Here is a 26,801-nt window from a genome sequence, read left to right on the forward strand (position 1 = left end):
CTCTCTGTACAGTGAACTGGGTCACAGTCTCTGAATGACTGACACCAGTAATCAAAATGTTGACAACTTTAACCCTAACCCTATTGGCACTGATAAATGGGCAACAGTCACTGATGTCTTCTGGAAGTGGACCTTCTAGAAGAGCATCGAAGGGGGGAACAGAAAACCAATATTACATCTGGAAAAGAAATGCGCCCTGAGAAAAGAGGCCAGCGAACCGTGTACCTTCCCAGTCCACTGGCTTTCTCTGCAGTAAATGCAGCAAAGACCACCAGGCTAGAATGGGGAGCTACTCCAGGTGATGGTTCACACAGAGTTTATCAGCACTATGCAAAGCATCATTTCACAACATGGAGGACTGCCAATGATGGAATGTGAGACATTCTTGTTTCAATATCAGAACACTGCCATGCTGAATGTATCACATTTTAGAGAAGATGCTAAACCAAGATGCCAACTAATCTCTGAGATAGAAACATAAAATATCCCAGCTCTTTTTTTTTTAAGGAATGCAGGGAAAATTTCCTTGCTCCCAGGCCAATATAATCCCTCAAACAAATTACTGAAACAAATTAATTGGCCTTATCTCATTGCTGTTTGTGGGATGCTGCTGTCTGCATAATGGGCCCCACTATTTTTCCAATTCAACAGTGACTGCAGATTAAAAAGTACTTACCTGTCTATAAAGCACATTAAAATGTCCTCAAGTTGTGAAAGAAGCTACATAATTCTAAATCTTTCTTTTAAAATATTGCTGAACTGCACTTGAGAAATCACTGGTGTTTGAGAAGAAAGTAAATTGAAAAAACTGTCAGGAAAACAAAAAAAAAAATGCACGTTAAACTGCATTTCCTTTTTGGCATATCTAGTTGATGTTTTTATACATTCAGGACATTATGTTTCATCTATGGTAACCGATAAAAGGGATCATTAAGCAAGGCCCCAGCTGAGGTCTGGATACAGACAGCAGAAGCAACTGAGACAAAAAGTCAATCTGGGTAAATGGAAAATCTCATGTAAATAGCAATACATTACATGCCAAGATAATGCAGTAATGCATAAAATTAGCCCTCAAAAGTAACATTGTCCCTGCCTTTGGCAGTGCAACAAGACCTCTGAAGCATAATGATGCCAGTCATCATAACATCTAGCCATATTAGAACCAGCTGCTGAATAAGTCATAGATATCCAAATAACTCATTTTAATGGTGACTCTATTGCAATGCATTATATTAATTCAAGCATTACAAACAATAAGGTCCATACAGTTCCACGCTAATGTTTCACAAATATTCTTGGAAAGTTGGAGAATCTAATGCGAAATATGATTTTTCTTTTAACTCAAAATATAAAACAAGAGCCATATCATGAGAAAAAAATTACATGGATGGGTCATGTTTCTTTTGTAAGTTCCAACACCTGCAAACGAAGAATATTTCACTCACCTATAATGGCATGAACTCTTACAGAGAGCTGGGTCCGAAGGATTATGGTAGGTCGTCTCCCTTTACTGAATGAGAAAGAGATGATTCGTTAGTCAACTGGAATGCCAATGTTTTTCTGCTCCTTCTGTTTAGTGTACAGTACTACAGTAAACTCCTCTGTGTGAAAACATGCAATAGTTGAGCAGCAAATGCATGTTAATAAGATTGGAGGCTATTTGCCTCACCAGAAATAGCTACAGGTCTCTTGGTGAGCACAGCATTTCAAACTAGGTGGGTATTCAGGAAGCCTGACTGTTCAGCATAACATCAGAGACCCACAACCCCAAGCATACAACTCTGTGTAACAACTCTTGCCATGATCCAGTTGCTATTAAAATGGCATCAGCAAAGGCAAGCCACAACAAATCATATTTCAAGCTTTGTGCATCATGCATTCTAACAAAGCATTTTAAAATTAGGACCATAGAGATGTGCAGCACAGAAACAGACACTTCGGTTCCAACTCGTCTGCATTGACCAGATATCCTAAATTAATCGAGTCCCATTTGCCAGCATTTGGCCCATATCCCTCTAAACCCTTTCTATTCATATACTCATCCAGATGTCTTTTAAAGGTGTAATTGTACCAGCCTCCACCACTTCCTCTGGCAGCTCATTCCATACATGCCTCTGTGTGAAAACGTTGCCCCTTAGGTCCCTTTTCAATCTTTCCCCTCTCACATTAAAACTACGCCCTCTATTTTTGGATTCCCTCACCCTGGGGAAAATCCCTTGGCTATTTACCCTATCCAGGCCTCTCATGATTTTATAAACCTCAATAAGGCCACCCCTCAGCCTCTGATGCTCCAGGGAAAGTAGCTGCAGCCTATTCAGCCTCTGCCTAAAGTTCAAACAGTCCAACCCTGGCAATGTCCTTGTAAATCTTTTCAGAACCATTTCTAGTTTCACAATATCCTTCAGATAGCAAGGAGACCAGAATTGAACGCAGTATTCCAAAAGCGGCCTAACCAATGTGCTGTACAGCTGTAGCATGACCTCCCAAATTCTATACTCAATGCTCTGACTAATAAAGGCAAGCATACCAACTGCCTTTTTCACTATCCTGTCTACCTGAAACTCTACTTTCAAGGTTAGGGATGTATTATGGCTTGAAGTTTAATTTATATTTCGTGTGTTAAGACGGGGGGCATAGTTTAAGTTTCACTTTTAGAGCTGTTCTTGAGAATTTGGTACTCACAGGTTTGTTTCCAGGCATATTTAATGAGGCTTGACCCTACAACGGATAGTGAGTAGAGCTGAGAAGATCATCAGGCTCTCTCTTCTCTCCATTACAGACATTTACACTACAAGCTGCATCTGCAAGGCTACAAGTATTGTGGAAGACCCCACACAGCCCTCACTCAAACTCATCTCCTTCCTACCATCTGGCAGAAGATACCAGAGCATACGGTCTATCGTGGCCAGACTGTGCAACAGTTTCTTCCCCCAAGCCATGAGGCTCCTTAATACAGTATAATCAGACCTTTCCCATCGGAAAGTCTTTCAAATTCCTGCTAGCAAAATGATTATCAATCATTCTTCTATTACACTGTAACTTGAATTATTTTGCACTTCTTGTGCACTTTATGCCGTGTACAATTGTATCGTTTGTGCTGCCCATGTAGCATCTTGGTCCTGGAGGAACGCTGACTCATTTTGACTGTATCAGTTGTATATGGTTGAAATGACAAATAAAAGCTACTCTACTTTACTCAGTTAAAACAAGAAGTTATTTGCCCACAGGTTTTTAAACTCAAAACATTTTGCATACTCCACACATAATCGGACCATTCCTTGAACATTATACCATTATACTGATGCAAAGGTGTTTTGGTGGGGTTGGGGAGGGAGCTGTGCGATGAGAAGAGATCCAGTATTCATTAATAACCATAGAATTGTACAATACAGAAGACGACAGACAACTAACATGGAAGAGAAGCCCAAACTCTTTGGCAGACACATAAATATTAAAAAGGGTTGGGGAGGGGGCTTGGTTGGGGTAGTAAATGAATATTTTGCATCTGTGTTTATCAAGGCCATCATGTTACTGGACCACAGTGAAACAGGGAGCAAGTCAGTCAGTCAGCAGAGGGGTTCAAAATTGACAATGAGGTATTGGACAATGAGGAATAATGTGTTGCTGGAAATGCACAGCAGGTCAGGCAGCATCCAAGGAGCAGGAGAATCGACGTTTCAGGCATAAGCCCTTCTTCAGGAATGAGGAGGATGTGCCAAGCAGGCTAAGATAAAAGGTAGGGAGGAGAGACTTGGGGGAGGGGCGTTGGGAATGCGATAGGTGGAAGGAGGTCAAGGTGAGGGTGATAGGCCGGAGAGGGAGTGGGGGCAGAGAGGTCAGGAAGAAGATTGCAGGTCAAGAAGGTGGTGCTGAGTCCGAGGGTTGGGACTGAGACAAGGTGGGGGGAGGGGAAATGAAGCTGGAGAAATCTGCATTCATCCCTTGTGGTTGGAGGGTTCCTAGATGGAAGATGAGGCGCTCTTCCTCCATGCGTTGTGTTGCCATGATCTGGCGATGGAGGAGGCCAAGGACCTGCATGTCCTTGGTGGAATGGGAGGGGGAGTTAAAGTGTTCAGCCACGTGGTGGTTGGGTTGAATGGTCGGGGTGTCCCAGAGGTGTTCTCTGAAACGTTCCGCAAGTATGTGGCCTGTCTCCCCAATGTATAGGAGGCCACATCGGGTGTAGCGGATGCAGTAAATGATGTGCGTGGAGGGGTAGGTAAATTTGTGATGGATATGGAAGGATCCCTTGGGGCCTTGGAGGGAAGTAAGGGAGGAGGTGTGGGTGCAAGTTTTGCATTTCTTGCGGTTGCAGGGGAAGGTGCCGGGAGTTGAGGTTGGGTTGCCAAGATGCTGGGACTGAATGATATATCCAGGGATACTGGTAAAAGTGAGAGTGGAAACTGTAAGGGGACTGACCTGAGTATTTCAGTTTTCTTAAGACTCAGGGTGGTGCCAAATGATTGGAGAATTGTAAACAATACCCCTTTGTTAAAAAGGGAGCTTGCAAGGATAATTTCAGTAAATATTGGCCAATCAGCAGTGCGGAAACCTCCAGAAACAATCATTTAGGAGAGAATTAATAGTTGCATAGACAAATGTGGGTTAGTTAGGGATGAGAATGGGTTTCTCCTCATTCACTAAATTGCTAGAGTTGGTGAGAGTGTGGACATTTTCTACAGTGCCATAAAACAGATTTGTAAGCAAAGTCACAGCTTAAGGAATAAAAGGGACAGTGGCAACATGGATATAAAATTGGCTGCGTAACAGAGGAAGGTTTGCATAGGTGTTCTCCAGAAAGTGATATTGGGACCATGTTTTTCTGGATATGTATGAATCATCTAGATCTTGGTGTGCAGGGGACAATTTCAAAATTTGTGAATGATACAAAACTTGGATGGCTTGTAAACTATGACAGTGTTGAACTTCATCAGGACGTTGACAAGCTGGTGGAGTGGGAAGGTGGATGAAGTTCTATCCGGACAATTGTGAGGTGATACATTTTGGTATAAGGAACATGGAAAGACAATATAATGTGTACTATTCTAAAGGTTTTATTAATAGGACCACAGAGCATAACAGCAAGAAGGTTATGCTGAACCGGTGTAAGACACTTGTCAGATCCCAGATGGAGTATTGTGTACAGTTGTAAGTGCCACACTTTAGGAAGGGTGTGAACACATTGGAGAGAGTGCAAAAGAGAACAGTTCCAGGGATTAGACACCAGTTATGAGGAAAGATTCAAGCTATTGCAACTGTTTTCCTTGGAAAGGAGAAGGATAAGGGGAGATTTGATCGATGTTTTCAAAATCACAAGGAGTCGGTACAGAATAGACAGACAGTAACCATACTTATTTGTATAAGGAGTTGAAAATGAGAGGGTGCAAATTTAAACTTGTTTGCAAAAGAAAGAAGTGTGATTTGAGAATAATGTTTTTCCACACAGTGACTAGTTTGGGTCTGGAATACAGGCTAGTGGTGGGGGCAGCAGGTTATGAGAATGCTGTTCCTATTCAAATAATGACCCAATGTCAGGATAAAGAGGGAAAGGCAGGAAAATGGCAGTACGCTATAAATCATAGAACAATACAGCACAATACAGGCCCTTCGGCCCACGTGTTGTGCCGAGCATTATGTTAATCTAAGATCAACCTGACACACCCCTCAGTTTACTGCCATCCATGTACTTGCCCAGCAGTCACGTAAATGTCCCTAATGTCTCTGACTCTATTACCACTGCCAGCAGTGCATTCCATACACCCACCAATCTCTGCAAAAAGAACCTACCTCTGACATCTCCCCTATACGTTCCTCCAATCACCTGAATATTATGACCCCTTGTGGCAGCCATTTCTGCCCTGGGGAAAAGTCTCGAACCATCTATGCCTCTCATTACCCTGTACACCTCTATCAAGTGACCTCTCTTCTTTCCTCTCTCCAGTGTGAAAAGCCTTAGCTCACTCAACCTCTCCTCATAAGACAAGCCCTCCAATCCAGGCACCCTGCTAAATCTCGTCTGCACCCTATCTACATCCTTCCTATAATGAGGCAACCAGAACTGGACACAATATTCCAAGTGTGGTGTAACCAGGATTTTAAAGAGCTGCAACAAAACCTCACAGCCCTTCAACTCAATCCCCCAGTTAATGAAAGCCAAAACACCATATGCCTTCTTAACAACCCCTGGGCTGAAAATGTGTTGCTGGAAAAGCGCAGGTCAGGCAACATCCAAGGAGCAGGAGAATTGACATTTCGGGCATGAGCCCTTCTTCAAATTCCAAAATGAATCACTTGGCATTTATCCAGGTTGACCTCCATCTGCCACTTCTCAGCCCAGCTCTGCATCCTGTCAATGCCTTGTGCAGCCTGCAACAGCCCCCCACACAATCTACAACAGCACCGACCTTTGTATCATTGGCAAACTTATTAACCCACCCTTCCATTTCTTCATTCATTTATAAAAAAAGCTACAGAGAGCAGAGGCCCAAGAAAATTTCCATGCGGGATATCACTTGGCACTGACCTCCAGGAAGAATATTTTCCATCCACTCAGTCTTCTTTTGGGCAGCCAATTCTGTATCCAGACCGCCAAATTTCCCTGTATCCCATACCTCCTAACTTTCTGAATAAGCCTACTGTGGGGAACCTTATCAAACGCCTTACTGAAATCCATATACACCACTTACACTGCTTGACCTTCATCAACTTGTCTCGTCACATCCTCAAAGACCTCAACAAGGCTTGTGAGGCATGATCTGCCTCTCACAAAGCCATGCTATTTTTAATCAAACTATGTTCTTCCAAATAATCATAAATTCTATCTCTCAATCCTTTTCAGCACCTTGCTTACCACAGACATAAGACTGACTGGTCTGTAATTCCCAGGGATTTGTCTATTCCCTTTCTTGAACAGAGGAACAACATTCGCCTCCCTCCAATTAGCCTGTACCAGTCCCGTAGAGAATGAGGAAGCAAAGATCATCGCCAGAAGCACAGCAATCTCATTCCTCATTTCCCATGGTAACCTTGTATATATCTGGTCTGGCCCTGGGGACTTACTTGTCTTGATGATTCCCAGAATTTCCAGCACATCCACTTTCTTACGATACTCATTTGGTGGGCCAGTTCAGACAGGATGGGACAAATGGCCTCCTTCTACACTGCAAACATCCTGTGATTTAGTCTGTCATGAGAATATTGAAGCATTGAAGGAACTATCCAAATTTGCCAGACTGCCCTGTTCTTTCACCATGGCTTTGTGATAATACAAAGTATCGGTCCTTCTCATTTAGGGTTCCAAGAGAAATCTTTTCCTAGATTTTCTTAAAGCCAAGAGTCACATCCCCTGCCTAATTGCTTGGTTCAGAACCAACCCCATTTAGCATCAATGAAAGTTCTTAATTTCATATTATGCCTCCTCCCCCTCCCTTGACAGCCCTGTTCCTGATCATTAACCAATGGCTCCTGTTAAGACTACATTAACAAAGACATCGAAGTAGGAAAACTGAACATCCACTTTCTTATGATACTCCTTTGGTGGCGCAGTGCAGACACAATGTTTGGAGAGTGTATAGGAACTGAGGTGACGCTCACTGGCTAAGAACAAGATGTAAAGAGCAGCCAGTTGGACTCAGTAGTGGAAGACTGCTGAAACCCATGGAAATATAACCCGATGTGACTCAGCACCCAGAGCAGGAAGGAACATTTCAAAATAATTACTTTGTAAAATTCCACACAGACCGAGATGCCTTAAAGATCAGTGCTGCGCCTTATTCTGAAATACTCCTGCATAATTCAGAGTCAAAGTTGGTTTATTTAGTAACACTACATGACAGATCACATGTACAAATGAATAATCTCCATATGACTCGGTTGAAGTCACTTCAAGCAAGCCACAGTTTTCAGGCTTCCTTGTCAAAGCCTGAAAAAATGTGCTTGCACAGCATCATGTCTGGTAGCATTTTACATCTCCTCTTTGTGGTTGCACTGCATACTTTTATCCAATCCTGCAATGATCAGTCTTTTAACCAATATACACAAAATTAAACTATTCCAGTTTCAAGATATCTTGCTGCCCTGCTCTAAACTTGCAAATAAACTTAAATAAATAAAGTCACCCATTCAGGTAAAGAATCCCCTTATGCGATTTTCCAACGCCTAGTAGTTAGCATATAATTATGTTCACCATATTATAATATATAGCATATAGTTCACCACAGAGCTTCAAAGAAAATCAGTTTGATCTGTTTGAAGCACAAGTGAAATTCAGAGTATGAAGTAATACTTTCCATGTAGGAGCGCCAACCATTCTGCACTTTGAACCCCATACACCTGTATAGAGACGCCTGGACTACATGTTGTTTCCAAGACCATTCATTCAAGCTTAGCTACTCCAAGACAGCATCCAACTTAATAACATGAGCAAACACACAGAAACAACATTGGTATAATCCAGGCATCAGTTTAGTTTGCAAAATTGGTGTATTTAGATAATTGCAACCTTTTTCAACTGGTAGTACTTGGGTAATATCTACGGAAAGCGAGCGGATTGGAACTGTGCTGCTCGTTTGGCCTGGATTTCTGGTGAAGTAAGCTCAAAACACTGCCAGACAAGTTGCAGTTCTGTTTGATGTTACTGAGGAGGCGATGGAAAGGTTAGTTCTTCACCAATATTAGATGAAGTTCTAAGTATTACAATTGCTCTTAATTCACTTCACATCAGTTGTGACTTTCTCTCTCTAAGTGGTGCAAAAATAAAATTCTCCAATGAGCTGTCATATTATATCAAATCCAGGGGTGGTAATTCAGCTGGAGTGCTATAAAACACAGGTTAGGCATCAGCTGGAGCACAGCACGCAGTTCTGGTCACTACAGTATAGGCAGGATGTGACACATCAGAAGAGCTACAGAAGGGATTTACAAGGATGTTGCCAAAAATGGAGAATTTTCAGAATGAGCAAAGTTTTGGAAGACTGATGTTGGTTTCTTTGTGCAAGCAATTTAATTGGGATGTGTGTAATTAAGAGCTTCCAAGGTAGAACGAATAGGAAGAACATCAATAACTGACAGGTTTAAAGCAACAAATTTAAAATGAAGGTCATTAGTAGTTGAAGAACAATGTTTTTCATAGATGGTGATCTCAGGTGTGGAATTGACTACCCAAAGGATTGATAGAGGCAGAAGCACTAATCACATTAAAATAAAATTTGGATACACTGACCAACAGGTCTCCAAATCCAATGCGGGAAGGCAGAATTAGATGATATCCTAATTAGTCCTTTAAAGGTTAAGGATAGGCTATTTGCAGACTCAAACGAAAGAGGGAATGAATTCAAATGCTGACAAGATTTCAATGGAACAAGTACCTCAAGTAATTTATTACTCCAAGTGACTGATCCAACAGGAACTTGGAGAACAGAGGACTGGAAAAGACTCAGTTGCCCATCTGGATCATTGGGTATGTTGGGATGGCTTCCAGCCACATATTGAATCCCTGACCACAACTGGGCCAGATACAGAGAATTCAGGACTGGTTGTGCTTAAATAGTGGTTGCTAAGTTATCATAGAATGTGAGTTTATTTAAACCTGATGCGGTTTTGCACATCAACATTTACTTCCAGTGGTAGTTGTTTCTTTTCTATTTTCTTGATGTTTTCCCTGGCCCCAAATTAAACACGAAGAACATCCCTAATTTGTCTGCTTTTCTGTGTCTGTTTATAAGCAGTGTGAGAGGATGCAGACTGGTTGAATTGTGTAGCATTGATTGAATAGCTTGATATTTATTTCCTTAGTTCATTTTCAAGCCAGTTCTTATGTTTGACATGAGCAGAGGAACTGTATCCAGCTCATTCTGTTGGCATCTTTGCAAGGCTGTCACACTTTATATCCACTGTGTGGCTTATAGGTTCCTGTCTTCCTTTGCATGCCTCGTGAAGGTGCGACAGAAAGCTAAGGATGGATTTTGAATCTCCATTAATGTCAATGGAAAACCAAATGGTGTCCACATCCATCTTGTGTATTCCCAGTCACTAAAATGAACAGAGGACTAGATGTTTGTCTCTCTTAACACCAAATCAAACTACTTATTTCTTTTAGGACTGAATCTATGTAAACAACGACTAGTTTCATCTACCGCAATAGCAGCCCAACTGTTACAGATTTTGTACCAGCCAATTGCCCTCCAGAGCAGATACACTGTGATTGGGCCACTGTGCTTTGGACCCAACTGAGAAGCCCAAACCCAACCCAAACTTGGACTCAAGCCACGTACAAAGGTTCCAGGATGAGCCACAGTATCTGACTACCCATCATGCCTGACTGGTGGCATTAGCTGTGCGCCATCTTGCCTGGGTGGTGATAGCTAAGTTCTAGTTGGCAGAGTCAGGCTAGGTGGAAAGTGCCAATTCAAGGTTGGCACTTGTTCAAGGAGAAATGGGAAAACATTCCTGTTCCTCCTGGATCCAATGATCTTTGGAAGAGGTCCCCTAATCACTCATTCTTACAGATGCACAGATTACAACTTCATTCTGAAAGTAGGAAGAGGTGTAGGAAAACACAATTCCTAAACTGGAGGGGACAGTGAAATGCACTCCATCGAAGGCACTCCTCCAGCACTGCTTCAAGGGTAAGTGCAACATCTAGGTGTCCTTCTGAGGATTATGGATAAGCAAGTCTCAGTTTCCCACACCAGCCTGAGCTGATCTGAAACAGAGACTAACTTTCCTCAGTTAGGGTGAAGAACGATAAAACCCTTGCTTTGTTCCCATCATTATCCAGAGAGTCCAAACTGAAAAACTTCACAAATATGGGGACTACAGGAGACACCTTCCTTTGCCAACCCATTTCAAACATTCACACTCCAAACATTGACAGAAGAAAATGAGCCAGATGGCAGATTCAAGTCATTTTCTGGGGGCAAAGTGAATTCAATCCCTCTCCTTTCCAACAGAAAATGAACGTGTTGGCATCACCCATGTGTGTCCACCTTTGCCAGATCTCCAGGTTTCACTCCCTCCAAACAGACTTTCACCTGGTCACTGCAGCAAAACAGCTCTTTTCATAGTCACTACCGACTTTCTATGTGACACAGCAAACCTTCCATCCTCATCTTGACTTGTTTGCTGCCTTTGACACAGTTGATTCACCCTCCTTCTGTAATACCTCTCTACTCTCACCAAGTTGGTTGGGACCTCACTCCCCTGTAACCATTCTTCCCCCATTGAATTGTGACAAGAGTACAACTGACATTGGTTCCTTAACCTGCTCCTACGCATTCTAATCTCTGGCTCTCCCAGTGATCTCTCCCTGGTTCCCTCCCCAACACACTGCCTTTGGTGACACTGTCATCCGTTCCTGATGCTGCCCAGCTCTAACTCATCACCATCCTTCTTGTTGCTTCCACTGTCTCAAGTTTGTCAGACTGTCTGTCTGGTATTCAGGACTGGATCAGGAGAAATGGTCCTCCAATTAAATATTGGGAAGACTGAAGCCATTGTCTCAGTCTCTGACACAACTCCATTCCCTAGCAACTCACTCCATCCCTCTCTCTGGTAACGATCTGAGGCCAAGCTAATCTCCAAGAGGTCACTAAGACCATTTCTATCTCTTTGACGTGGCCAATCTGCCCAGAGCTTTGCACCCACCTCATTAAATCCTCATCCATGCTTTTGTTACCCCTGGATTTGACTATTCCAGGCAATTCCTGGCTGGTTTCCCAAATTTAACCCTCTGTAAACTTCAGTGCATTCAATATTCTTGCACATATCCAATTTGTATCCTGAGCTAAGTCCCATTCACACATTACCCTCCCAACATTACACTGGCTCCTGCTTAAAAATTCTCATCCTTAACTTTAAATTTTTTCATGGCCTGAACATCCTCCATTGCAGTAATCATGGGACATAATTCTGATCCTCTGTGTATCCCTGATCTTAACTGCCACAATACTACTGTTAGCTGCCTCAGATCTAATCAATTAAGATCCGTCCTTACACCTCTCCATCTCTCACGTTATGAAGCACCATAAAACTAACCTCTTTCCAAACCCTTACCCACCTTCTCACCTTATGTTGTTCTTTGTCAACTATCATACCTGTGGGGATTAGATACAATAATGGTGTTACATAAGTACAAGTTATTGCTGAGACAGTTAGCTAGATTTTCAACTTATCATTTGAGCTCGAATTTCACTTCCATTGACTGATTGAAAGTTTAAAATGCACTCTTCAAATGAGAATGAAGGAGAAAACAGGATGGAAAATAAATGGAGCATATTAAGCTACTAGATCAATGCAACCAAAATCAATTATTTTGCACATCCCACCAGTCTGCATCCTCTTTCATTGCTCATAAATAGAGGCAGAAGAGCAGACAGTTTAGGAGTGTCCTTAGTGTTTAATTTGGGGCTGGGGAAGACATCAAGGAAGCAGAAAAGAAACAACAAACTGAAAATAAATGCTGATGTGCAAAATTGCACATTCTATGGTAACATAGCAACCACCATTTAAACACAACCAGTCCTGAATTCTCTTTATCTGGCCCAGTTGTGGTCAGGGATTCAATATTTGGCTGGAAGTCATCCTAACATTGCTGCTTCTAATACCTAATGTGGCCACAGTTTTATTAATTCTAAATTAGTTACACAATCTTTGGCACTTAAAGCTTTAGTTTTCAATATAAAAAGTATTTCCACTACTGTTCGAAATAAAGTTTGTAATGCAGATCAAGTCCCAATCTGTTTTCCTATCACTGTCACTCTTCCCCAAAGGTACTCAAAAACCTAAACGGGTAATAGTTCTTTAAAAGCTTGTACTTAGATATTTGAATATTGCAATTGCTTCACTAAATCCATGTCAAAACACAAATCACTGTCTAATTATAACAAGCTCAGCTATTTAAAATACAGGATGGTTCTTCTTTTGCATTCCTAACCTCGTAATGATAGGAACGGTGCTCACGTGAAGCTTGTACAGATGCCTTGCTGTTTCCTGCACCCAACAAGCCTTCAGCTGTACAATGATCAGGACAAATGAGTCATCATAGCACAACATCCTACTACCTCTGTGCGTCAAGAGTTATCAGTTTTATAAATAGTAGTTCATCGAGACATACAGCATGGAAACAGACCTTTAAGTCCAACTCATCCTTGCTAACCAGATATCCTAAACTGACCAAGTCCCATTTGCCAGCATTTGGCCCATATCCCCCTAAACCCTTCCTATTCACATACCCATCCAGATGCCTTTTAAATGTGGTGATTGTACTCACTTTCTCTGACAGCATGTTCCATACACATACTACTCTCTACATGAAAAAGTTGCCCTTTTAAATCTTCCCCCTTTCACCTTACACCTAAGCCCTCTAGGTTTGGTCTGCCCTGTCCTGGGGAAAAGACCCTGACCCTCATGATTTTATTAACATCTTTAAGATCACTGCATAGTCTCTGACACTCCAGGAGTAAAAGTCTCAGCCTATTCAGACTCCCCCTATAGTTTAAACCCTCCAGTCCAGGCAACATCCTTGTAAATCTTTTCTGATCCCTTTCAAGGTGGGCTGGCACAGAGGCTGTGGTTAGCACTGCTGCCTCACAGCACCAGGGGACCTGGTTTGGTTTGATTTCAGCCTCAGGCAATTGTCTGTGCGGAGTTTGCACCTTCTCCGTGGGTCTGCGAGGATTTCCTCAGGGTCCTCCGCTTTGCTCCACAGGACAAAAATATGCAGGTTAGGTGAATTGTTCATAGTGTTCAGGGATGCATTAGTCAGGGGAAATGTAGACCAATAGGATAGGGGAATGGGTCTGGAGGATTACACTTCAGAGGGGCAGTGTGGACTTGTTGGACCAAATGGACTGTAGGGATTCTATAATTTATGGAAGTTTCACAACATCTTTCCTGTAGAAGGGAGACCGGAATTGAAAATTATATTCTAGAGGTGACCTCGCCAATGTCCTATAAAGTCACAACATGCTGTCCCAACTCCTGTACTCAACGCATTGACCAACGAAGGCAAGTGTGCCTTCTTCACCACCCTGTCTACCTGCGACTTCACTTCCAAGGAACTATGCACTTGCACCCCGAGGACTCATTCTGTAACTCTATGATTCCCCAGGACCTTACCATCAAATGTATAATTCCTGCCCTGGTTTTCTTTTCCAAACTGCAGCACCTCACATTTATCTAAATTAAACTCCATCTGCCGCTCCTTGGCCCATTGGTCCATCTGATCAAGACTCTTCTATACTCTGAGATAACCTTTTCCACTGTTCGCTACACCACCAATTTTTGATGTCATCTGCAAACTTACTAACCAAACATCCTCCTGTCACATCCTAATCATATAAATAAATTGTTGCAAATCTGTTCAGGCAGTGAAAATGGCCATATCAGAGCAAAGTTAAGGATGACAATTCGCTTTCCCAAGAAATGGATATTATGGGATTGCAATGTTCTATAAGCAAAGGGGACTTGGCAATATCTTATTTCAGATTTCCACAGACTAGAAAAGACATTTCCATCCAAATTGGTCACTTTCACATCCTAAATGTGAATCAATAGTGTTGGGGAGCTATGGGAGTTGCCTCAGAAAGTAAGCAAGAGGGAATGGTGGTGAAAAATTAAAGCAAATCAAAAAGGTCCACCTCTTTCTGATTTTTGGTCATAAATTCCAGCAGCCAGCTACAACTGAGATTGATGTTCTCTGGATTTCTAATCAGTCAGAGCAGGGCCAGGCTGCTCGGAGAGTGGAAGAGAAATCAGAAAAGTAAAAGGAAAATAACCACAAACCTACTCAAAATCTGATCAAATCTTTTGTGAGAAGATAGTGAATTAAAAATATAATGTTGAAAAGAAACATTATAAATGAATCTCTGTTATGGGCAATGGAAGATTGAAAAGTTGTATACTGTCTGGCTGACAGCCAACTGGTTGGTTCTAACATCATGTATCTGAAAGCATCTGACAATTAGGTTGCAACAAGATTTGTTTATTTCATGATCATCATTCTGTCGAGCGAGCAGATTTGATCTTATCCCACTATTTAAGCTTCATCATTGGGATTGGTGAGAAAAAATCCTTTTAAGTTGTTTCCATATGGTGGAATATTTTGTTGCCATTGCAAATACAACATACAATAACCCATCACAGTTTAAAAATACAATTCCATTTGAATGGAAAAAGCAGAAACCAGAGACAGTTGCAGGTAGTTTACCAGTGGATGGATTGGTGAGGTGAGCTGGTAATTGACCAAACCTACACATTTTGCTTCCCTTGCATGTCTTGTTAATGTTAGCAATTCCGACAGAACAGCTGCCCAGTTAACATGACTTGACTCTTATATCTGACAGGGAAATTTATCCAGAAGCTTGTTTTATCATCCCACATTTATTGCTAGACACAATGTCCTACCCAACACCATTTTGAGAGCACCATCAGTGTAAAGGTAAGAATGGTTTAAGGATAACACATTTTGGAATGCACAGTTAGTACCTTATTGCCAACAGGAACTGATGTCTTAAATTAAATACTATTGATTTCTATCGTGTACTACTGTCTGAGGTGGAGTTTAATGGGAAGAGAGAGACAGAAGATGCGGAAGGCAAGTTGGCAGCCAGCTGACAAACCGAAATGGACCCTTCCCCACAGCCATAATGTTCTGCAGGGTAGGCTAAAGCTCAGCCCTTACTCATCAGTGGCAGGACATCCCACTCTCTGCTAGCCAACCTTCGCTAGTGGGATGCTGCAAGTAGACTCAAGATGAAGGGGCCAATGTTTCCTGGACTCGGGTTGGACAGCTTATTGGGTGGGGAGAGCATAAACATCTGAAAAGGAGAAGTGAGTGAGAAGTAGGGCAACGTTAAAGTAAAGTTCAGGTGGGGGGAGGAAGGAAGGTGCCAACTATCACTTGGAATATTGTGTCCAGTGCTGGTTGCCTTACCATAGGAAAGATACAGAGGCTTTGGAGAGAGTGCAAAGAAGGTTTACCAGGATGCTACCTGGACTGGAGGGCTTGCCTTATGAAGAAAGGTTGAATAAGCTCAGACTTTTCTCTCTGGAGAGGAGGAGGAGGAGAGGAAACCTGATCAAGGTGTACAAAATAATGAGAGGAATAGATAGAATCAATTTTCTCTGTTCTATCAGGGCTGTACCCCAATACCTAAAGGACAGTCCCAAAGATAGCACCTCACCTACTTTCAGAAAAGATAGGGAGGACAGTTGAGTGAGAGGGAGGAACTGAAGCAAATCTATATGAGCAAAGATATAATGCTGGGATATTAATGAGGCTGAAGGCTAATAAATGCCTACAGCCTGATAATCTACATCTCAATGTACCTAAGGAAGGTGCCCTAGAAATTATGGATGCATTGCTGGTCACCATCCAGGATTCTTTAGACCCTGGAACGGTTCCTACAGACTGGAGGTTAGGTTATGTAACCTGTCTATTTAAAAAGGGAGGTAGACAGAAAACAGGGAATTATAGACCTAATGTTGGAGATGGGGAAGATGCTAGAGTCCATTATCAAGGACTTTATAGCACAGCATTTAGAAAATAATAGTCGAATCAGACACAGTCAGCATGGATTTATGAAAGGGAAGTCATGCTTGACAAATCACTGGAATTTTGAGAGGATGGAACTAGAGTTGATCAGGGTCAGCCAGTGGATATGGTTTATGTGGACTTTCAGAAGGTTTTTGACAAAGTTCCACATAAGAAATAAATATATAAAATTAAATCCCATGGGACTAGGAGTAGTGTATTGAGATGGACAGAAAGTCATTTAGCATACAGGAAACAAAGAGTGGGACAAAATGAGTCTTTTTCTGAACCGCAGGCAGTGATAGTGGGTACTGCAGGGATCGGTGCTTGAATCCCAATTAATCACAATATATGTTAATGATTTAGGTGATGGAATTAAAATGTAATATCTCAAAATTTGCAGATTACACAAAAGCTGTGAAGGGTGAGCTATGAGGAGGAGGCAGAGATGTCACAGTGTGTTTTGACAGGCTGAGCAAGCGGGTAAATGCATGGCAGATTCAGTACAACATGGATAAATGTGAGGGGATGCACTTTGGTAACAAAAACAGGAAGGCAGATTATTATTTGAATGGCTGTAAAACGGGCATCAAAAAGTGTGGTGCTGGAAAAACGCAGCCGGTCAGGCAGCATTCGAGGAGCAGGAGAGTTGATGTTTCAAGCATAAGCTTTTCATTAGGACGCACCACACTTTTTGACTCTGATCTCCAGCATCTGCAGTCCTCACTTTCTCCGGAATGTAAAATGGGACAGGGAAATGTTCAACGTGACCTGGGTGTCCTCACACACCACTCACTAAAAGTAAACGTACAGGTGCAGCAGGCACTAAAGAAAGCAAACAGTTTGTGATATTGCAATTACACAGGGCATTGGTGAGACCACACCTGGAATTTTGTGCACACATTTGGTCTCCCTATCTGAGGAAAGATGTTCTTGCTATAGAGGGGGTGAAGAGATATTGAGTTGGTTCGAATTGTATTCAATGGAGTTTAGAAGGTGAACTGGAATCTCAAAAATCCATAAAATTCTATAAGTGACAAGTCACAGTAGATGCAGGAAAGCTGTTCCCAATGATGGAGGAGTACAGAACCAGGCATCACAATTTCAGGATAAAGGATGCACCTTTTAGGACTGAAATGATGAACATATTTTTCACCCAGAGAGTGGTAAGCCTGTGGAATTCACTACCACAGAGAGTGGTCGAGACCAAAACATTGTGTTTTCAAGGAGGAGGTAGATCCAACTCTTGTGGCTAAAGGGATCAGGGGTACTGGAGAATGGGGTGAGGGGGGGATTAACGCATTGAGCTCAATAATCAGCCAGAATCATATTGAAAGGGAGAGCAAGCTCAAGGAGGTCGAATGGCCTACTCCTGCTCCTATCTTCTATGCTGCTTTCTGCCTTTGAGACCTTGTTAAAAAAGAACAGGCTGCTCACTTGTGGCAACCTTATTATGGCTTGGCCAGGAGAATGTTGAGCTTAGTATAAGCTCAGTTTTGGCCCTTAATTATTTATTCAGATAAGGCAGGCAGAATGCCAATTTTAAGGCTCACACACTCCTCATATCATGGGCCAGCTCAGAGATGATTGGTAAGGTGGGGTCTGGGCACTCTCCCTATGTCCAGGTCTCCATGCTGAAAGCAGACCATCATGGAGCATGTAGAGTCCAGGCCTAAGTGACCACAGCATTTCATTGTACTTTCACTGAAGGTCTGTGAAGAAACTTAACTTTGCACAAGTGTGCTAATCAAACCAACTGAAACCATTACATTATCCTTCACATTTGACAGCAGGTAAACCACAAGAAATTAGGTCTTACCCTGTCAAAATAAAATACCAAAAGTATGGAGTTTGAAAGTCGCAAAAGATCATCATGCAGTGGTCAATCAGCCCCATGTCAATTGTAAAATCCTGTTGTTGCTCTATGATCAGTACTATTGCTTGGTTTTAAAAATGCACAGCTTATTATTATTGCTATTACAAGTGAGAACTTCACTCTGTTATTGTTACAAGACTTCCATGTGCTGAGCTGAGGGGTTTCAAAGAATGTCATTAAGGCAGGATGACCAGTGAAATAGCTAGTCATTACAGGGAAATTATACAGACCTTAACCTCAAGGGAAGCTAAAATCTGCCACAGTGGCACTTTGAAAAGAGAATCTTAACATGTCCGTCAATATAACTCCAAACCTATTTGTAAAGTGTCTAAAGAATTGTACTGTTAATAAGTAGACTGGTGAAAATGTCAAACTCTCGCTTAATGTTAGATTTCTGTTGAGTGATCGATTACTCAGCAAAGCTGCAGATTTGCTGAGCACATACTCGTTATATGTTGGATCTTATTAACCTTTTTTGCTATTTTCATGTTTAGCTCAGTAATTAATTCCTTACCCAACTTCTTCATAGAAACCTTCCAGCTCATCCTTCTGCTCATCCAGTGACAACTCCAGATCCAAATAATTCCCATTCGGAGCTAACTGTAGCACACAGTCTTCCAACTGGACAGACAGGAGAAATATAAAAAATAAATTTTACTTTTGCAGCAGGAATATCCAAACTTAAAAGAGGAAAAAATAAAGACTGATATTTATATAAAGCCTTTTCTGAACTCAGGACACCTGAAAGTGCTTTATAGCCAATAATGAAGTTGTGATGGAGTAAATATGGCAACTGATTTCCATACAGCAAATTCCATAAAGTCAGCACTGTGAAAGTGGATCAGCTGTAAATGTTAGCCAAGGGAGAAATATTGGCCAGGACAAGGAGGAGAATACTCTCACTCGTCTTCAAATTGTGTTGTGGGATCTTTTATCCACCCCCAAATGTTTACAGGGCCTCTGTCTGACATTTCATTAGATATGCAGTCCCTATTGCAGTGCAATATTTCCTCAATGCTACATTGCAAAGCCAATCTAATCTACCATACACAAGTCGTACATACATGGAGCATGGAAACAGACCCTTTGGTCCAACTCATCCAGGCCAATCAAGTTTCCCAAACTAAACTGTTCCCACTTTGCTGTGTTTGGCCCACATTCCTCTAAACCTCTCCTATTCAGATACCCATCCAAACATCTTTTAAACGTTGTAACTGTACCTGATTCTACCACTTCCTCTAGCCGTTCATTCTACACGTGTGTGAAAAGGTTGCCCAAGTCCTGGAGTGGGATTCAAGCTCACAGCTTCCTGTGAACAGTGCTACCAAGGCTGACTGAGAAGCCTTTTTGTAAGTGAACACATCATTCCAATCAGACTGTGACTGCTTGTTGTGTTTGATGTCCTGGAACTTTCTACACACAGTTCCGAATTGAATTTTTTTTTATATAAAAAGTATCTTGTCCCATATTGTCACGGTATCAAACAGTTCAGAACACAAGAGCTTCCTAATTGATTTGCTGTTACATTTTAACAGTAAACTATTTGACACATTAGGTTTTGCAACAGCATGAAACAATTCCATGGAGTTTACAGCAGTTTGAATGTTTAACAGAGGGCCCTGAATAGAAGAAAGGGAGGACTGTCGATACTGGAGATCAGAGTCAAAACGTGTGGCGCTGGAAAAGCACAACCATTCAGGCAGCGTCTGAGGAGCAGGAGAGTTGACATTTCGGGTAAAAGCCTTTCATTAGGAACTTATGCCTGAAACATTGACTCTCCTGCTCCTCGGATGCTGCCTGACCTGCTGTGCTTTGCCAGCGCCCTAAATTTTTGGCCCTAAATAGAAAACAATCGTGGACTACTTCTCATGGTGAATGGACATTAAAAGACCTAATTCAAAAATAGTTCATCTGTGAGCAGCTCTTTATTGCAGAATTATATTAATTACTACATTTTCCTTCTCAATAAAAAATATTCAAATTAATAAAATTTTGAAAAAAACAATTTGGACTGTGGAATATTAAAACTGAAGAGAGAGCAGGGAATTACCAATTGTGAATAACCTTCCTTCTACATTATTTTGCAAAGATAAAGATGCCTGACTAGCTCTAATGCTGTACCTAGGTCTCATTCAGATAAATGCATCCATTATATCAGAGCCAGCTCAGTTCAAGAAGACATGGAAATATATGACTTTGGCCTGTGGGTGTGCAAACTATGACTCAGCAGTTACAAAGAGGCAGCTCTCCAATTAGGAATGAACACCCAGCCAAGCTTCTCACTGGTCCTGCAGGGAACATCAATTTGATAATGCAGGCTAAAGGTCTTCAAAACAAGTTGGGGAAAAGAAGGTCCTGGGATATGGTGTGGGAGAGAAACAGTAGGACAAATCACAGATCTTCTCCCAGCAAGGACGAAGCAGGGAGGCTGCAGGAGATGAGAGAGAGAGATGTGTGTGGGGGTGGGGGGAAAGACAGAAAAAAAAGTTCAGAATAAACACTGACAGAGCTAGAGATAAATCAATGTCTAAAAATCAAACAACAGCCAAAAACTACATGCCAATTGCTGACAATTTCATGGCCTGTGTCCATTTGCTCAATGTTGTGTCTGGCTTCATCCCTGGTTTCCAGAATATGGAATTCTGCGATCTTCCATGATTGGGGCATTTCAGGAATATCCACCATCCAAAGAGCTGGGATCAGTGCTGATGAGGGGTGAGGGTAACACTATGAACTGGCATTGAGGATATTGCGGAGAGAGAGGAAGGATGATGCTAGTGTGAATTGATGGAGGGTGAAGAAACTTGCCAGTCTAATTTCATGGAGGTGAGGATTGAAGGGAGAAGAAAGTGTTCTGAACTGATGGAGAGGTGTGCCAGAATGCGTCTCAATATCCTTTAACACATTGAGAAATGTGTAAATTACTGGTAAAACATTATCTATTTTACTATCACAAACTGTCTGTATTATTGCAGCATTCTATCCATACGTTGGGAGTCCACTGTAACTTTGTATACTTAACACTTTGTTTTTACTTCCACCACATGACAGCAATAGCAACTATTCAGTACAGCAGTTATGGGAGCATTAGTCACTAATGGTCATCATTATTGTAAAAATCATGTTGCACAGAGAAGTTCAAATTCTGAACTCAGCTGGATCAGGAATCCCAGCCTTCATTCTGGCAAGTGGATAAGAAATCAGTGATACAGAACCCAAATGTCAGACTTCTTTTTTAAATGACACAAATTGAGAGTAACTACATTTGACATCACATCAGTAACAAGTGATTCAGGTGGAAGTTGCAATTCCTTTCCTAGATATATATATATATAGGTGAGTAATGAATACCAAAGGCACAACCACTTTGATCAGTTCTTGGGCTGCACTGTCATCTATAGCTATGCCACAATTAAGAGAAGTCACAATGATTACTCTACCATACAACCGTTATTGTCTTACATCAAGAGGTACTAGAATTAATCCATAACCCTTGAAAACCTTAGTCTAACAAAACATCAGTCAACATCCTGATTGAGCTAGCACTCATGGCAATTTGGGGGGAGAGAATTGCAAATATTCACAGGAAAAAGTGCTCCTTTGACTTCACTCCTGAATAGTGTTAGATCTAATTCTATGACAGGTAGACTTGGAGTTTTCCAAAGTCCCACAAAGTGTTGGAAGTACTGGAATAAAAATAGTTGTGCTGCGAACTGTACATTTGCTCTGAAGATTAAAGATTGTCATGGCCAAGACTGACTAATCAGCATTTCTACTGACTTAAAGGGTTCAGAAAAGATTTACAAGGATGTTGCCTGGGTTGGAGGGTTTGAGCTACAGGAAGAGGCTGAATAGGCTGGAGCGGTTTTCTGTAGAGTGTCGGAGGCTGAGGGGTGATCTCATAGAGGTTTATAAACTCATGAAGGGACATGGTTAGGATAAATAGACAAGGCCTTTTTCCTGGGGTGGGGGAAGTCCAGAACTAGAGGGCATAGGTTTAGGGTGAGAGTGGAAAGATTTAAAAGGAACCTATGAAGCAACTTTTTCACAGCAGAGGATGGTGTGTGTATGGAATGAGCTGCCAAAGGAAGTGGTAGAGGCTGGTACAATTACAACACTTAAAAGGCATCTCAATGGGTACATGAATAGGGAAGGATTTAGAGAGAGTTGGGCCAAGTGCTGGCAAATGGGACTAGATTATGTTGGGAAATCTGATTGGCATGGATGAGTTGGACAGAAGGGTCTATTTCCATGCAGTACATCTCTATGACTCTAAGTCTATTGTGTTTGATGTTGTAATTGTGATATGCTCACACCAGGTAACAGACTTTCCAAGGCTAACACAGACAGTGCTTTTAAAGATGGAACCTCTGGTCCAGAAACATCCCTGTGGTTTGTCATGAGGAATGTGGGTGGGAGCTTGCATTTGGATTGACAGACCAAATTCATCCAGAGTTAAACAAGGCTGGACAGATTTCCTGGTTTGGACCAGGGGAAGCTCATCCAGGAAAAGAAAACCTCAATGCGATCAACAGTGCAAGGATTGCAAAATGGCAGACTGAGAACAGAAAAGAAAAGGAATAAATCTGCAGGAGCTAAGGTTCACTTCTCAATTGATAGATATTATTTGTATATTTATGTATAAAAAGTACATAGATTAAAAAAAAAGACAAAGCATTAGTAGGACTAATAAAAAAAGGTATTCCAATCTCTAGTTTAATGTATTAAATTAACTACAAAGATAGTGGTTAGTTCAATGTGTTTTTAGTCTTTTGTTGCTGCACGTTTAAAAGCTAAAACCTTGACTTCCATATTGTGAAGTTGGATCTTTCTGAAAGTTATTGGTCTCTACGGGCATCATAATACACATAGCCATGCACTTTTATTATAGGGAATGAATTAAACAACCTATCCAGAGTGTGTATAATTAGAGGTTTACAGACAAGTCAAAAATTGCTTTCAGTCAACTGTTGTCATTACTGAAACTAATTATCTGGGACAATTGGAATTGAACAATAAATGCACCATGACCTACATTCCAAGTAGGAATAATTGGAAGTGCTAGAAAATAAATTTTGTTAATTTACATAAGTGTTCATATCTGTTACCAGATAAATGAAATACACCACTGATGCATTCTAAAATATTGGAGAAATTTGCATTTTTTGGAATTATGTATTTGGACAGTCACTTCTCCTCCACAAAGAGGATTGCATTGCAATATATGCCATTGATAGAGAGAGATACAATGAGCTTATTTGTTATTCTGTTAATATTAGCGAGTTTTGAGAAGATTTGTAGCTCAGGTTGAGGTTCTGGATGTAGGTTTGCTCACTGAGCTGGAAGGTTCGTTTTCAGCTTTCAACTCAGAGAGCAAACTTAATCCAGATTCTATTAATATCTAATTTTAGTGAACACTTTTAAAAAGGTATCCTTTCCAAATTTCCTTCTGTTGTTCTCCATTTTAAAGTAAACAGTAAGGAGTGTATCATCTATCAGAGAGCAGGTAAGAGATGCGTTTCAATAGAACAGAAAGATCCTGGGTTCTGATCCGAAGTCTATGCTGAGTGGACCAATCTCATTTTGTTAGCAGTTGTCAGCTCCCTTGAATTGGGGAGAGGGAGTTGAGAAAATGAAGAGTCAGGACAGATTCTCACTCCTGATTGCAATCCTGCACTCCTAAACGAAATAGTGCCTGCCTGGAACTCCAGTAAAAAAAACAGCACCGCCTCTGCTGCCAAGTCATTGACAGGCTGTCTCCCCTTAGTTCAGCTCACACATTTAAATAAAATGTGAAGAACAGGCAGGAGCCGACTGCCTCCCAAGATGAGTTAATGGAAGATAATTACCAAGAGATAGAGTAGAACGTGCTTGCGAACTCTTAGAGGAGACGTTAACAGGCAAGACAAGCTTAACTTTGCCAATGGGGCGTACAATATTTTGACATGTATTTACCTGCATGTGCTACTGTTGTGCTGTACGCCCAACCTGAAAGGATGCAAAGATATTAAATCCCAACACATTGCACATTTATGATGTTTACAGATTCCAACCCAATTATCACTCCCACTGCGAAATAAACACATACAAAACAGAAGTGATTTCATTTCTACCTAACATGTTCAAACAACTCAAAGGTCAGTTTAAATTCGATTGTTGCAATTTGTACCCAGAACAACACACACTTCTGACTTGACCACACAGATCATCCTAAAGTCAATTCTCAGCTTCAACTGATTATGACAATTTGTTTGCTTTTAATAATTAAATATTACTATGAATAACTAGATTAATGTATACTAGATAAATGTTCTACAAAAAAGAATGCACCATCTAATTGTAACCAGCGGGAGGTTTCATTGCCCACGTTTAATATGATGCCATCCGACGGAGTCAAGATTTAGGATTCCCAGGTCAATTCCGTTCCACGGTATCCAACTATGCCGCAGCTCTGCTGGACCTGCCCTGCTAATAGGAGCCATATCATAGAAAGTGATAGTGTTTGTCGGAGACTTTGTCAGGTGTGAATCTGAAAGTTTGACTATGTCAGGCCATTTCTTGACCAGTCTGCAAGATAGCTGTCCCAATTTTGGCATTATCCCCCAGATGTTAGTAAGGAGGACTTTGCAGGGTTGATAGGGCTACCATTGCATTGTCGTCAGTCTCACTGAGATTTTTTAGTAGCTTGATACAACAGAGTGGTTGCTAGGCACTCTGTTGTATCAAGCTACTGGAAAGGGCAGTTAAGAGTCAACCACATTGCTGTGGGCCAGGAGTCACATGTAGGCCAGATGAGGTAAGGACAGCAGATTTCCCGCCTTTAAAAGGACATCAGTGAATCAAATGGGTTTTTATGACAATTGCCGATGGTTTTATGATCATTAGACTTTTAATTCCATATTTTATTGAGCTCAAACTCCACCCTCATTGTGGGATTCAAATCTGGGTCCTAAGCCTTATCCTGGTCTCTACATTACTCTCCCTGTGGCAGTACCACTGCACTACCAACTCCCCCATACCATTAATAGCTTAATATAAAGCAATGACATAGCAAATAAACAGTATAATGAATAATTCAGTAAATGCTGGGAATATTCAGCAGGTTGTGGAGTGCCTATGAGCGAAGGAACAGTTAGCATTTCAGATTGATGAGTGTCAATGGATTTTGGATAGATTCATACTTGATCGGCTGAGTATTTCCAGCATTTTGTGCTTTTATTTCAGGTTCTCAACATCTGTGCATTGTGATTTTACATTGGTACAGTTCAATTGTTTTACACTATAGTACATCCATTTTGGAATTGCTGGTTTCCCACACACTGGTTTAATGTAACTGCATGGAAAACCCATAGGGATTTGTTAACACTAAGTCTCTTAAAGCTTCCCTGAAACAAATACATTTCAGGTCAACATCAAACAGTATTAATTTACCATTACTAATGAACAGCTACCATTACTGAATGAGGTCAGATCTCCTATGAAGGGGGGCAGAGGTTGAGGAATGTGAGAAAAGCAATTTTTATTAACCTAGCCTCATAATGGATGCTTAGGACAATTTAAACATATTAAAGTTAATATCCTGAGTAGTCCACTGCTAGTTATTTATAAAAACTAAAAGCGCTTCTCTACGAAGAGAAATATCTCACGAATTAATCTTACAATGACATTCCTTAAAGTTCAGAGGTCACAACAGAGACAGCAACTAAATGAGACTGGATACCCTTCATTTATTTGTAATGTTCTGGCATATCATATGGCTTCTGTTAAGATTTTGAAATCATTAGCTCCATCCTTCAGTCGATCAGATTATTCAGCAGCTGACAGCTTCAAAGTTTCATCTTTTGCTTGATACATCAGTTACTGCAGTAACCAATCTGGTGGATATTATCTCAGAGTTTCAGTGAATAATGAATAATGAAAATTAGGAAGTGAAACTGGACTGTTTGCCCACGTGAGTGACAGAGACACAATCTAAATGGAGCTTCACAAACCAAAATTACTGTAGTTGTTAGCTACAAAAACCACCTTAACCTACAAATTGTACTATTTGCTGCATTACAGGAGAGTCCAGTTTTAATGAATGTTAATTTTTCTTTATTCGTTCATGGGATGTGGGCATGCTGATGAGGGCAGCATTTATGACAGGACAGTTGTGCCTGGGTAAGGACATTCCATGCAGCGTACAATACAGTGTTCTGGACAAGGCGAGCTCCATGGTGTGACTGCTGAAAGGGACAAAGTGGTTCTATACTAACCAGGGTAGCTTCTAGGTCCCTAAACAGAGGACATCAAAGCAAACATGAGCCCAAAGGATGATCATGAGTCTGATGAATGAGAGGCCTTCTCTCATGTTGTGGGATAAGGAGAAGGACCCAGATGGTAAGGAGTGAGTGG

The 26,801-nt window shown here is 41.3% G+C and overlaps 1 protein-coding gene across 2 annotated transcripts in view; it reads right to left on the minus strand.

The window, feature by feature from the left end:
* The window catches only part of fhod1 (formin homology 2 domain containing 1), a 312,470-nt gene that overhangs the window by 270,365 nt on the left and 15,304 nt on the right, over positions 1-26,801 (minus strand). For both annotated transcript variants that reach the window (XM_060838185.1, XM_060838186.1), the window contains exons 2-3: positions 18,922-19,028; positions 1,446-1,510 (exon numbers count right to left, since the gene is read on the minus strand). In XM_060838185.1, coding sequence (XP_060694168.1) covers positions 1,446-1,510; positions 18,922-19,028 — 172 coding nt within the window. The remainder of the gene's footprint in view (positions 1-1,445; positions 1,511-18,921; positions 19,029-26,801) is intronic.

The sequence above is a fragment of the Hemiscyllium ocellatum genome, chromosome 17 (assembly GCF_020745735.1).
Source record: "Hemiscyllium ocellatum isolate sHemOce1 chromosome 17, sHemOce1.pat.X.cur, whole genome shotgun sequence".
Lineage (NCBI taxonomy): Eukaryota > Metazoa > Chordata > Chondrichthyes > Orectolobiformes > Hemiscylliidae > Hemiscyllium > Hemiscyllium ocellatum.